The sequence below is a fragment of the Athene noctua genome, chromosome 2, assembly GCF_965140245.1.
Source record: "Athene noctua chromosome 2, bAthNoc1.hap1.1, whole genome shotgun sequence".
In the NCBI taxonomy this organism is placed as follows: domain Eukaryota; kingdom Metazoa; phylum Chordata; class Aves; order Strigiformes; family Strigidae; genus Athene; species Athene noctua.
This window is the reverse complement of record NC_134038.1, coordinates 38969000-38984108: the sequence shown is the minus strand read 5'-3', so window position 1 is coordinate 38984108 and position 15109 is coordinate 38969000. Positions and strand designations below refer to the sequence as shown.

At 38.0% G+C, this 15109-nt stretch overlaps 1 protein-coding gene across 1 annotated transcript in view; it reads right to left on the bottom strand.

Moving 5' to 3' along the window:
* Window positions 1-14188, bottom strand: part of ARMC1 (armadillo repeat containing 1) — a 33926-nt gene extending 19738 nt beyond the window's left edge. Inside the window, exons 1-3 of the mRNA XM_074898896.1 lie at window positions 14055-14188; window positions 11672-11875; window positions 7401-7492 (exon numbers count right to left, since the gene is read on the bottom strand). Of these exons, the coding sequence (XP_074754997.1) occupies window positions 7401-7492; window positions 11672-11845 (266 nt within the window). The 5' untranslated portion in view covers window positions 11846-11875; window positions 14055-14188. The remainder of the gene's footprint in view (window positions 1-7400; window positions 7493-11671; window positions 11876-14054) is intronic.
* Window positions 14189-15109: the final 921 nt, after the last annotated feature.

Sequence of the window (15109 nt, the reverse complement as noted above, 5' to 3'; positions counted from 1 at the left end):
GGTTGGACTGGATGATCTTCAAGGACCTTTCCAACCTAGTTGATTCTGTGATTCACTGATTGTGAAAATGTATTGAATTAGTACAGTAAAAGCTAGTCTACTGAACTAGCATTGTGTTGAACTGGTATACTAAAAAGTCTATGGATGTACAGTACCTGAATTAAATGGAGACAGACATCAGATGATGAGAAGCCACATAACCAACAGTTCTGATACAGATGACAGATACCATGTGGAATGTTGTAAGGTAAAGGTAGTAGCTTGGAGAGCAAAAAGTGAAACAAAAATGTAATCCTGACTGCAGTTAAAAACATTATAATAGGAATTATAACAGGAATTACACACACGACAGAATGAAGAATACAAACACACAAAAGCCCAATCTAGAGGTTGACAACCACCTAAACTGTTGAGTACAGAAACAATACTGATCGTATAGAGCTCACTAAGCAAGTAAGTTGAGTGCAAGATGACTTTGTAACACCTCTTTGACAGAGAGATCCCAAGATAAAAAAGACAAAATGGAATATCAAAAGTAAATTGAGAGAACACCAAGTACATCTTGTAGGGCACAGGGCAGTCCCTTCTATTTGGTCACACTTTCATATTTTTCTCAGTGAACAATCCTACACACACAAACAAAACCAGTAAGCTTATCCTAAATTGCACCTCTCATAATAAGACTTTAGAACAGTTATTTATATGACTGATAATTTCTATTAACTCCTGCAAAATATAAACCCACAGAAATATCTCAACACATAAATTACTAGTTACATTTGAATTGTTGGCAGTCAAGTCTTGGACTATTCTTACAAAAGATATCCATCTTTCCAAACCGTTAAACCTTATTTATTTACTTCACAAAACCTGTCAGTATTCTCCCAGAAATCCCATTACATCATGACTAAAGTCCAGGATAAAACCAATACTGTAAAACTAGAATTTTACACCATTTCATTACTTAATGCTTTTTGTGTTTTATTTATTGTTACCATTTGTCCCTGTGCCTGCATCTCTGTGTTGAGATCATGACTTCCTATATCCTTCATAACACTAAATATAGTACAGGAATACAAAAAAAGGGTATTTTTAAACATTTTTTTAAAAAATTCTGAATTAGGAGAAAGTCTGAACCCTTTGTTAGTTTGTCATGACCCACAAGCAAAAATAACACAAACTTTTACTAAGTACATGCCTTAATAACATAGGTACCCCACAGCACTGAACTCACCCTCTCCTCTGCTCCTCCACTCTTTTCCTATATATAACCTCCTCCAAACACCAGGAAGCTGTTTGACAGACAAAAGGAGCTTTCATCCACTTAGGACAAACAACATGGTATATTTAAAGAGGACATACTAATGTTTCCTACATTTTCTAATATTTTTGGGGGGTTTTTTTGTCAGAGGACGCTTTTTCAAAAATAACTTCAAAAAAGTATTTGTGAAACTTGTAAGATTAATAAAATATACAATAAAAACATTCCTTAAAGAAACTAGGGGTGGAGGAGGGGGATATTAAGCCACTTTGCTTAACAATGCTGTATAAACCAGACTGCAGACATCTTCCTGCTGTGACCATCTATTACTAACAAGCACACTGCTATAGCACTGAATAGACTGGAGCCCCACAGCCCAAAGAGATGCACCAGCAACCAGTAGCGTAATTTTGTAGAAGCACTTATACATTCAAATAGACAAAATGTAACCAAGTACAGAAAACAAGGAAGCTTGGGAAAATAACAGGAAGGGAAAGGCCAGAAAAGTGAACATGGAATAGACAGATGTGTGTATTACTCTTGTTCCAGGTGATACACAGCAATTTGTAAATAATTTCTAAAAAACGGAGGGTTTGGAACTTCCTGCTCACAGGAATTCAGAAGACATGGGATAACCATGTTTTCCTCCAAAACCACAACTACTCAGTACACAATCACGTATGGTAGAGTCCAAAAACAATCATGCAAGAGAATCATGCTTCCCATTATCTAATCTCAACTGTTTCTCAATTCTGATCGTAAAAAAACCCCACATACCAAGGATTACAAAAATAACATTATTAACTGATTCAGTTATAGAAAATCTCTACAGTCTGTAAAAAGGTACTTCCTTCTCCTTTGTAGATGAGAATTTAAATACTCCAATCAACAGCATAGCATAAATGTATAAACGCAGTTTACAGAATTGTTTAGCTTTATTTTCTCACAAAGCATTATCTTGAAGCCTGTTATGATAAGGCAACATCCCCTTCATCATCAGATATCCCTTTAAATACGTAGTTTGCTTTCTTGCTAATTAATACATGGCCTTTGACCTTTCTTCCCCAATCATTCCTCCTTTCTCACAAAGAAGAAAAAGAAGTATGTCACACAACAAAAATGATAAAACTATTGTGATGCTACATCCCTATGATTTTAATTTCAGCAAATACTACCTAAAATACTTGGCTGGTTTTTTTTGTCAGACATCATAAATTTGAACTCCACTTGTTTCAATGAATAATTAAAATTTCAGAAAGTATAGGTAATTAAGACTACCAAAAATTAAAATTGAGTAAGAAGTCAGCAATTATAGACTGCATGTATTTTACCAGATCTGCAAAGGACTCTAATTAAACACATATTAATTGCCCTAATCTTCTTAGGCAAGTAATAAATTGGAAGAGCTGATTAATGCACTGGATTTAGTTCAGCTTGTTAAATCTGACACCCTGGCAAAGGAAGACTATCTTGAAAAGCTCTTTTAGCTAAGTAATTGGAATTTTACTCTCAGTAATTTGCCATTCCATAATAAGAGCTATTTAGTATATTGACTCTTCATCCAGCTTTTTTTTTTTAAATACATGTTAGTTATATTTAAACAGTACCATTATGCTGCTCATAAAGATTATGAAAAATTATGAACTTTGACCTTTACTGTCCATCAAAAGTCACTTCCACTCTGAACACAAATTAGTATATTTCCTTGTAGGCTATAAATCCTAATTAATTTTAATTCTAGAAGCTGCTAATAACATTTTATAAAGTCCATACGGACACATTAAGTCCTCCATACAATTCATAAAGCCAGCAACTAAACCAGTTTTCAATACTAAATAACTGCTGATCACTGCTGGAATATAATGAAACGCCATTCTCCAATAAGTCTCGATTTATCCTCTCCTTTTTACCTAGTTACACAAACACTTTTACATATACACTTACAGGCACTCAGTCACCTGGCAAGGGAGTGAAACATTTTTGTGATAGCACTAAAGCAGTCTCAGCCATAAAAATAAAAATAAAAAAAAAAAAAAAAAAGAAAAAGCAAGGTCTGGAAACGTGCAGGTAGGAATTTTAATGGTCTGACTTCTCTCCAACACATTTACTAGTCCTATCTTATAACATGGAAAGATGTGTCAAGCTTCACTTAAAAATAAGCAAATGTGGATGAACAAAATAGAAATCTCCCCTGCTAAGGGAAAAAACAGTAAGTATAGAATAGGACAACAGAAACTTTTATATTTGAAAAATGTTTTGAAGTATTCCATGAAACTTGAACAGCTTCTGATACGTCCTAGAAAATGTGAAAGTGTATAAAGCCTTTCATATGAAGCATTTCAGAAAGTCATACATGTTCCAAATCAAGTTCAATCTGAAAAAAATCCTAAATATATAAATATCTCACTGCCTTCAAATTCATATTCTGTACTCTTCAGAGCTGACATTTCATATTTCTGCTCTAGAGCCTATAAGCCCCAGTCACTATATCAAAAATCTGTTATTTTTCTGTTAGCAAAAACTAGCGTTCATACAGCTTGAAAATCTTTGTCCCCAATGAACCTAAAACCTACCCTTTGTTCTTTAGGTGAAATGTAGTATCAGCTAAGAAGTCAGCCAAACATTCATTTTAAGCAGCAAAATTATTTCCACAAATGAGCTATAATGCTTATAAGCAAATACCAAAAAGCTGATCAGATAATCCTAGGGGACTGATTTCATAACTGAGTCATGAAATGGAACATGAAGGTACCTCAAAGAAGAACTACAGTTAAACTTGGATGTCTATCAAATATTTCCTACCCATTTCACATGATGCAGTACAGAGTATAATTTACTGCTTATCACTGATTAAACAGGTAGCACTCAATTTCAACTCTCACCCTCAGTAGTCTTATGAAGAAAATAATACAAGTGCTGTATTCTTCTTCCACTGGTTGTGTATTACTTGCAACAAGAGGGGTTTGACCTGTGCCTCAGGCTTCCATGTACTAAGAAATCATAAGTAGCAAATCAACTCCATCTATTTTCCAGCTGCTGGCATCAACTGGTTAGCTGTAGGCATGTTATGACAAGAAATTCCACACCTGAACTTGAGGTCTCTAATACAGAGACCTTCAAAGCTTATAAAAAGACACTCACATGTTGAGAAAAACCCTCAAATTTCAGTATTTTCATAACTGAAAGCAAGAGAAAACTGGAATTCTAAACAAACTCTTGACTTCCTAAGCACAGTGTCAGTTCAGAGCTGCTGAACATCAACTTAAGTCTGAAACATGACAAATATTCAGTTTGCAACTTGCCTCTGTGCACACGAGCTCCATTTCATTGCTTGAAAAGATGTGACACAGCTTTATCAGTGGCAGAGTAGTTTGTCACAATTCAGTACCAAACAGGGAAAACCACTGAATATTATTTAGTTAAGTGAGAAGTCAATGAAAACGAACAGTGAGAATTACAAAATCTTTGATGAAAGGGAAAAATTTAGATCACAGGATGTGCTTAACCTGCCAAGAACTAAAAGACTACAACTTCTGGCCCAGAAGATGCTGGGTTCTGTCTCACTTGAAAAAATCATGCAATAACTGGAAAAGCAGAATACTGACAGAAGTTCATACCTCTTTGTATGATTTGTTTGCGTTATAGCACATCACCAAAAAAAAAAAACCAAAAAAAACCTAAACCCCAAGTTAAAATTGTGGAAATAGTAAAAATTTTAGATTAGTTAGAGCAACAAGGTAGATACACAGATACTGGAAAGTACTCTGGAATGCACTGCATGAAGTCATTAAGACTAAAGCATTTAAGTACTGCATTTATTAATGTTTAGTTTCAGTTCAAAGGACTACAGTATTATATAAATACAACTTCTGGTAAACTGAAATCACATTAAAAGCTAGAATCTGCATTTTATAAAGCAAATCTAAAGAAGAGAGACCTTGTTTTCTCCCCTACAGACTTTCTAACAAAACAACACAACCACAAACCATTGGGTTTTTGTGACAAAAATAATTCTACATCTATCTTCTCAGCACTTTTCTACCATCTTTCTCCATATTTCTGCAGGCAACGCAAAACTAAGCTTCAGCATTTCCTGTCAACATTAAAGCCTAAAATCCTGACAAGCACATGACAAACTCTTGTGTTTGAAAATGCTATGTATTTAAATTTTCATGATATCACACTTTCCAAATGTTACAAGCATACAAATCAAATGTATGTTCTTACTCTTGCCAAAGAGCTTTCTAGAAAAAAAGAACACCTACAAGATTTCCAGTTTTTACTGACTTATCTCTCCTTTTCTGCATGTTTCTGAACTTCACACTCTTTCGGTCCTTGAAATTGAAATGTAGAAAAAAAGGCTGTCCAAGATATTTCCATAGAATTCTTTAAACAAAAGTTTTAATAAAGACTGTTTCCTCAGTAATATTTATAAGCTGCAGAGACTGATAATGAACTACCATTCCTTTTTCAAGAACTTCTTAAGGATGTCTCTGTGCTCTAAATAGACATGTAATATATACTAGAAGTAGGTTATTCTGAAATACAATCTTATTACCTAAACATTTCAGTTCTTATTGTTATTATAAAAATAGGAAGCAAAGACTTTTTTGCTATTTTACCTTAATTACGCTTGTCCTTAAAAAAGGAGAATACTGTAAGAATTCAATTTTTCCCCATACATCCTACTAAAACCAGCTATCATTTTAAAGTTATAATTATTACATTATTCAAAAAATTAAGAACTATTCTCTTCTGAATTCCTGTCATTTAGTTTATCGTCCTGTTTAAGACATTTGTTTTAAATCTCTGTGTTTTGAGTAACTGAGTAACAAGATGGTATTTAGGCATAATGCTGAATGTCATGCCAATACATAATCTTGTTAGTTTCAGCAGAATTTAGGAAGAACATAAAGGAAAACAGTTTTAATCCTTCTTAGATCACATATCATATCGGACTTGTGAACAGACTGGAATTTCCCCTCCAATTCTACAGGTTCACACCTCTAGATAAGCAGCAGCAGAGAGAGAGACAACAAAAGGTACACACCATGAAAAACTGGAGGGGCTATGGGATGAAGGAACTAGACAAGTCTAGCCTTGGGTTTTTTCCAAAAGAAACTTGTAACTTATACCACAAGCGATAGATTAGGGATTCAATTGACTTATTAATGATTCAAAAGCTTTCCACTTGAATCTGTAACACACAATTTTACTCGTGTTTCATCCTTCTCTAAGTGATTGTTTTAAACATTCATCTGAGTCACATCTCAGTGAAGCAATGACTTTACTCCCTCGTGGAACAGTCCCTCACATCTGAAAAGTCCAGTTAACTAGAGTGCTATCAAACTGTGTATAAAATAATCACCTTTTAATAACTTAATGGCAAACTAATTTTTGCTATGACAGACTAATCTTTGGAGGAGGGTGGGCTTTTTTTTCTAATAATGATTTGTCTTAGTTCATCCTATTAATTTCTACTGATGTGCACATACACATCTTCTCCAGTGTGCATATACCCAACACATCTTCCAGTATTGAAGACTCAACAGTTAGCAGTCTTAAAATGTGCGACCTGGCTTTTGTTAAGAGACATAACCCAGTCGACACATTCTACAAAGAAATTAGAGACCACTACAAACCTCACTAACCTCTACTCTGTCTGCAAGCCATTTCCACAACACAGATCTGCAGATACATACCTTCAAAAATACATCAAAACAAATACATTGCATATACGATTTATCTTTTCAACAGTAAGATTCAAAGAATAACGTGGCAGATTCCAAGCAATTTCATAAAATGCACTAGTACAAGGCACCCTTATACAATGATGGGAAAGATTATAAGAGAACCTAAAGGGAAGGGACAAAATGAGTTATCTGTAACAAGGGCAAGAAGTCTCTTGTTTGGAAAATTACTTCCAAATTAATATTTCTTGTACACTATGGTCTAATCACTTGCTATACTGTAAAATTAAAAACATTAATTGCTTGCCACAATTTGCGGCCACAAAACTTCAACAAGGAAGAAAGCAGTATTAAAAATTCACCATAGAGATTCATAGTCAAGGTTTTACTTTGCATCAGAATTTTATGTTTACACTGTCTTTGGATCCAACAACCCATCATAAACTTACTTTTGTATTACATTCTGTAAGCTGAGCATCATACCCAATTCACTTTTCATCTTTTCTCTGTTGGCACGGCACTCTGCCAAATAGCGGAGAGCCTAAAAAGAAAGAGGACCACAGCAAATCAGCAATATGTCCAGTAGTATATTATCATTAATTTTTATTAGTGTACATCTGCAAAACCTTATAATGTGAGTTCTAGCAAGAAGATAAAGAGGATTATCACCTACCGTGAACATCAAAAAATCTTTTTATTCTTAAAAATACACAGAAAGCACAGAAGATCTAATCTATGAGAAAAGGTTGAGAGACTGGGTTTGTTTATACTGGCTAAGAGAGTCTAAGGGACAATCTAACATCTGTCTACATCTACTCAAAAAGCGTTTACAAAGATGATTAAGCCAAACTTTCCTGTACGGCAGCAGACAATGTAACAAGGGGGTGCAGCCACAAATTGCAGCTTGGGAAGTTCGAATCAAATATTACAAAAAGGTTTTGCACGATGAAGGTAGTTCAACACTGGAACAGATGACCTAGTGGGACTGCAGGATCAATGAGACAAAGCTACAACTGACCTGATTGAGTGTTGGTGACTGTCCCAATTCAAGCAGGAAGCTGAAGTGAATGTCCAACAAATATTTATGTGACCTGAGATCTAAAGTAACTTTTATACACTATGCTTCTAGTATAATTTCCAACAATTCTATGGGCTCCCTCAGTACTAGAAAACTCACTATCACCAAGTTTCTACTGTCCACAGAAAGAGGTCTATAACATTTATAAACTGAAGACTAATTGCAATACTCATCATTCCATACAGGAATAAGAATATAAGTAGCAGCAAGCTGCTTAGGTTATTGTCACCTAAAGTGGGAATGTACACTTATTTGTTGCCCAAGGTTTTGTTTATTTGACTTTCAGGGTGGACTCTCTGCAGAACTTCACACTGCTGACACCAGTCAACAACTGTATATTTGCATGATCCTCTTAACATAAACCTCTTCCAGTTAAAATGTCAGTCCTTTCCATAAGACATCTCTCTCCTGTTAGTGCTAAAGTTTTCTTAGAAGGAACCTCCAAAAGTGTACTGTGCATTGTACTTTAATCAGTGTTTTATTCATGTAGGTAGAAGAACTGCACTTGCAAAATCCTGCAACACACAGATACAATGGTTTATAAAGTGAGGTTTGCAATAGCAGGGTTTAGAAGTGCACTAGTTTTTTAAGTAAAGTCATATAATAGCTATGCTGCTCAATAGCTGCTTTAAAAATAATATGCTCCTTAATCCCTTCAGAGACAGAGAACTAATTATCTGGGGTTTTTTCTAAATCAACTTTAGCACATATTAGGTGAAATTCAAGACCATTTTACTGCCTTTTGAGAGAGTCTGGCTGTTGTCTGGCATGATAAAAACTCTTAAGTGTGATACTTAGTATTTCCTGATGTAGATCAGTATCAATAACTGCAGTTTATACATGTTTTATATGCATTTATTTTCTTACTTTTCAACTATGGGGAAATACCTGAGTGACAGCTCTGAACTACTAATTCTCACGTTAAGAAATGTATCCTTACTGGTGGAAAAAGTTTCTTATTTTTATTAGTCTCTGTTCAAGACATTTAGTAAGGATATAATGTTGTCGGACAAAGAAAAACCCATTCTCTTAACAGCTAATTATTTGAGTCAAAACCTAGGCAGACTCTTCCATCTGTCACATACTCTTTACACACAAACATAACTTTCATGAAAATAAGGCCAAAGACAAATTTATCAGAACAACTTAAGTGACCTGACTTTTTCAACACTAGAAAGTTGGTCCTATTCCCCCTGGCCCCCATGGGAGATGCAAAGGTCTGCACCTTCAAAGAAGTGAGATCATTTATGCTTATTAAACTCCAGTCTACTGAAGGCATAAGAAAGATTACTGTTATGGACTTTGCCTCAGCCTTTTTTCAGCAAAACACTTATCCACATTAGCTTTAAGCTCAGAAGTCATTTCATCATAATCAATAGGACTACCTCCATACTTGAATCTAAAAATACTCTATTGTCAATCTTAATAACAAAAGACACGATGTTTCATAAGTGAAATGTTAATGTAGTTTCTTAACTTCCAAGTCCTATTTTTTTACATTTTAGTCCAAATTTAAGAGGGGAATAGAAAGTAGTACTGCCTGGGTTATTTCTGATTTTTTAAATTTAAAACATTCAAACTTTCACCATTTGAATTGTATCATAAAGAGTTCCTGGAATCAAAACCAGAGAAAACGACACAAAGAGGTACCACCTCTTGATCAGACAGAAGAAAGGACTCAACTGAAACTGCACTTAGGGAGGAAAACACCCTCCCTGAAAGATTCTACAACATATCAAAAAAGTTACGTAGGGAACTATTATGATTCATACAGATTATTTATAATTTCAGCTGTGGGAACTGCAGAATACCTTAAGAAATTTAAAGTCGGTGTTGTACAACCTTTTATTAAGTACAAACAACGGAAAATCATTACATTTAATGATTCCCATCCAAATGGAAGCACCTTTTTGACCAAAGGGATGGTTAGAAAAAGAAAAACAAATCAAAACGACCTTTTAGAATGGAAAAATATCAGAAATGAAGGCTATAAAGTTATCAGCAAAGATATTAAAAGTTACAGAACCTAAGAGGTTCAAGAACTCATGAACACAAAGTGTCTTGAGTAGCAGACAAAAACATGTTTTCACAGTAAACCAATCCATTTCTGACTGCAGCCAGGGGCCTGGAATATAGCATGGTTTCCTGTCAATCCTGATTCTTAATCCACTCTAACTGAAGGTTAGCACTAAATGGAAACACACAGCTGTCTCCCACTTCCACCCAATGAGATGTCTGTACAACACAACTTGAGTAGTATTTGGGGCTATGGAATCATGCTGCAAACTGGATTAGACCTCATCAATCCCACAGTCAGTCCTTTTTATGTAGGGTTAATTTCTGCAACATGATCACAGACTGATTACTGAATCTCGTGCAGGCAGTGAGAATACACAGCCCAGAACAGAAGAGGCAGGAAAAAGAGGGAGGCATCCGAACAAGATCCTCTTTTAAGAACACAACCTAAGGAAACCACACTGGAAAGAAAACCCTTACAACGTATTCCCAAGAACTGTAAAATCAACGCAAAAGTTCTTCCAGTAAAGAACATTACAGTCTGGCAAATGCTATGGCAAGGTTAACCTAAAAAACAAGTAATGGGACACAGGTCTCCTGGATTATGGGACCTCATTCCCTGAATCCAAAAGAGCATTGGAGACACTGAAGTAATTCCAGGTTGTCCACCATTATCCTCTATAAAAGTAAACCAAATGAAAAATAAAGAATTATGGTACAGATAGATCTTAATGGTATAAATAATAATGTATACTGTGTGGAAAACCCAAAGCTCTTTACTCCCTAGTTTCATATTGTTTAGAATTCAATAATGACATTAAAATGGAAAAGAGCACCACATAAAATTTAGTAACTTAAAATCTTATTAGAAGAATTGAATTAGACTTTTTAAAAAAATTTGACTTTTGTTTATCCTGTTTCTAAGCAAGAAATACAAGTTAGTATTTAGATTTAGGATTTAGAATCAGGACTTTAACATTTAGAATTTAGGAGAAGAAATGGACAAAAGCTGGAACAAATTGTATTTGATATTAATAGATTTTGGGTTGGGTTTGGGGGTTTGGGGTGGGGAGTGGTGTTTGTTTTAAATTCCATGAGGGTATCAAATGCTGGAACAGGGTGCCAGAGAGGTTATGGAAACACCATCCTTCAAGGTGTTCAAGAATCAAGCAGATGTAACCCTGAACCAAGATCTGAGTACACTTAATTTGAGCATGGGTTTGGACTTTATCACCTCTGGAGGTCGTTTCTAACCTAAATTATCCTACAATTTTAAATTTTTTTTCTCCAAGATGAATGTTGAATCACTGTGTATATTTACCAAGCTCCATGACTTCATCTTAAGAAAGAGATTTAAGGGTGCTTACCTCCCTCCACACAAAAAGTGAAACAGCTGTATTAGGGAAAAAACGCAAAGTAAATTATCTATTTCAAAAAATATAAATTCCCCTGGAATAACACGTCATTGCTAAACAATTTTTGAAATATATGTTTTTAAAAAAACATGTATAATGAATATCGACATAATATAAACCCAGATTTTTTACATTTTTGCTTTTTTAAAGATACGTCAACAGAGTTACAAAATATCCTACTGACGTACAAATTTATCTCCAGAACACTTACTAGCAAAGCTGAATGAACAACTGGAGGGTTGGGATGGTCCAAAAACAAAATAAGACCAGGCAGGCATCCTTGATCCTGAACAATGGCCCGTCTGTTCAGTGGGTCAGCCGCTAGATCTCGGAGTTGGTTAACTACAGATAGTGCATCAGGCTCCTCACTCATAGTAGAATTCATTTTTTCTGCACCATGCACACAAAATACCTGCTAAAAAAAAAAGTCTGTATTACTAATAGTAAAACATTTATCATCAATTAAAACACAGTTAAGATGAAAGCAGAAAGGCACTGATTTGTTATGAGCATGAAGGTATAAAAAACCCAAGGACTAGAATTCACGGAATGTGGATCTTGAAATTTGTAAACTGGAAATCTAAACTTCCTATGCAGAAAACAAGTAAGTTTGGTTAATAATATTATGATTTGTTTCCCATATATCATTTCAGACCAGTAAGCCGCTACAGCAGTATGTTTGTGTTGGACTTTTTACACTACTGACAAATAATTCTGAGAAATCCATAGTTTTCTCACAACAAGGCACCCTAGAAGTCTATAAACATCCTTCTGTATAAACGTGTAAAATCAAAAAATGTATTTTCAGAGTACCTCTAGCAATAATCAAAAAGTGAACCAGAAAAGCCAGCAAAACATTAACACTGCATCAAGAACAGTGAACGCTGAGTTTTAATCTGGATCTATAGATCAAATAAGTAGTGTAACGCCATACTCATTAAAAGGCAAAGGGGTTTGGAGAGCCAATTCTGTTTGTTGGGGTTTTTTTTTCTTTTCACTAGTATCCTCTCAATAAAAAGAAAGCAAGCAGGTCACACCTTGCTCCAGCCGAAGTCCGAACTACCATATCAATTTCAAGAGACACGCGTTAGCTTGAGAGTATCAGATTCCAGAGTTGCTTAACAGGGAATAACTACTTAACAGACAACAAGCACATAAGTTTACTCAGACAAAACACTACATCTTGGTGTAAAAACTAGTTTCCTTCAAAAGACTGATTACATGCCTCTGAAACTACTAAACTACTAAACACTAACTGTGGTCCCGGTGTTGCCAGTACCAACACATGTGAGTAACTCTTCTTAAGGCACAAAAGTAGGAGTAAATATGTATTGTTAATTTGTGTTCTCTCATTTTTCTCTTGCATAAAGTGAATTATATTTGTAAGTGGTCACACTCTTTTAACATAATTTGCCAAACAATATTGTACAAACATTACATTTTTTTCTTACTGAAGGTGGGCCTTTCAGCAACACAAGTTAATCATACTCAAAAAACACCAAACCACAAATATGCATTTGGGTTATAAGACTTTCTGACACTTTCACATAGAAATAATGCTGTTAATCTCTTAAATCACCAGTGCTTCCTTCAGGAACAGGAGTGCTAATGTGAAAAATACATGCCAACGATTATTCTCCAGGCTATTTTTCTTGACTATCACAAGTCCAAAGATCAACTGGGAGATACAGCAGGTCAATTAATAAACAATAATTTATATTTTCAAAGCAGACAACTCTATATTATAAAATTTCTGTTAAGTATTATTAATTGCTTTTCATAGTTGGCAAAGAAACTTATTTGAAATTTAAAAATCAAGTCAGTTGTGGAGCTGATGCTAACCAAAGTCTCCAACTTGCACTTCTGTGTCCCAAGCAGCAGATCATTCCTACAACTCTCCATACCGCGATCACCTTGTATTTTTCCTTCTAATCTCCTGAAAAAGTATGAAGCCAAATGTTGCCCACATCCTATCCCATTAGGCCACCCTCAGGTCCTCCCCAGACCCTTCTCTCTCTCTCTCCTCGGCCACAACCGACGAGACAAGTCCTCACCTTCTCCATCACCTACAACAATCAATTTTATGAAAGCTAGGACCCGTGACACTTTTTTAATGAAAAAAAACAATTAAGCTGCTTTAAAAGTTTTAAGAAGTTATCGAGAATTTGGGAGCTAGCAGATAAGTTAGGCAGGTACTGGCTCTTTTCTCCTTCTTGTAGCTTTGTGACCAACGCTTAACAAAGGCACCGCAGATCCCTCTGTCGGTCTCCCTTTCCGTTCTGTGTCCTCACCAGGGAGGCCCAAAAGAGGAACCGCCAGAGCTTCACACCTCTGCTGTCACACTGAGCGTCCCTTAAGCGCCGGAGCTGACAGTCCGGCTGCGACAAGGCCCCGGGGCTCAGCTCCCAAGCCCCTCGGCCGGCGGAGGCACAACCCTCCAGCGACCGGCCGACGTGAGCTCCAGGACGTGGTTAGGGAGAGCAGGAGGGACCTCGGCCGGCCTCACCGCCCCCATCTCACGGCTATTCCGCCCTTCCCCAGCAGCCCCCGTTCCCGCCCCCGGGCGCGGCCTGTTCACCTCCCAGGTCCCGTACCGGCGCAAAAGACGTCCCGGCGGAGCAGCTCAGCCCCGCGCCGCCATCGCCCGTGGGGGCGACACGGCCTAGGTAGGGCGGCGGGAGGAGGCGGCGGGAGGAGGCGGCGGGAGGGCCCACCGCGCACGCACCACCCGCCCGGGCCCGCTCTGACCCCAGCACCTCTCACCACCCCACAACCCGATTGGCGCGGGCCCGCCAGCACCCCTCCACCACTCGCGGCGCGCTTTGTTCCTGGAGAGGCGCGATTGGCTGCCGGCGGATGCCCCGCCCCCGGTGCTGGCGGCGCCGCTCTGCATGCCGGGAGTTGTAGTTGGGAGAGGCCGCAGGACCCCGCCTGGCAGGAGACGCGGCCCCTCGGTTCGGTTTGTTTGTGTAACTTCCTTTCCATAGACAGTCACCACCTAAATCTGAACCCGCTGCTCAAGTGTAAGCTGTACTGAAATAACACAGCGTGATCCACACCTGATCCTGCATGGGGACACAAGCACCTTCCCCCGTTTTGAGACCCGGAGGGGGCAGTTCCCCACCACGTCCGTGGGACCCGGACAACTTTATTCAAATTAAGCAACTCTTCACCCTATTTGAAGGTCTGGGTTCCTCCCCCCCTCCCGAGTTGCAAAGGTTTTTCGTCTTCACATTCCTCTGCTGCACTCATGACAGTTGAGCCTTTTCAGTTCTGTTAAAGTTGCCACAGTTGCGAACGTCTCCTGAACAACCCGTAAGCCTCGGGTCAGCACGGGGACACAGCCCCGAGCTCCCCTTTGCCTCGGCAGCCCAGCTCGCGCCACTGCACTCCTAGCGGCTTCGCCTCTCGCCGCCGCTGCTCCCACAGAAACCCCCTCCCGCCTGCTGCGCACGCCAAGGCCTTCCTACACGCTTCTGAAGGTGACGCAGCCGACACGACCCACGGAGCGACCAGCGGCCGCCTGGCACCGCCGTCAGGCTCCTGGGACTCGGGAGTGACGCTAGGAAACCTCCCCCGGCCAGGCCACGAGCGCTTCCCACACCGGCAGCTCCCTCACTCCGGGCAGGCTGCCACCGCCGGGGCAGGA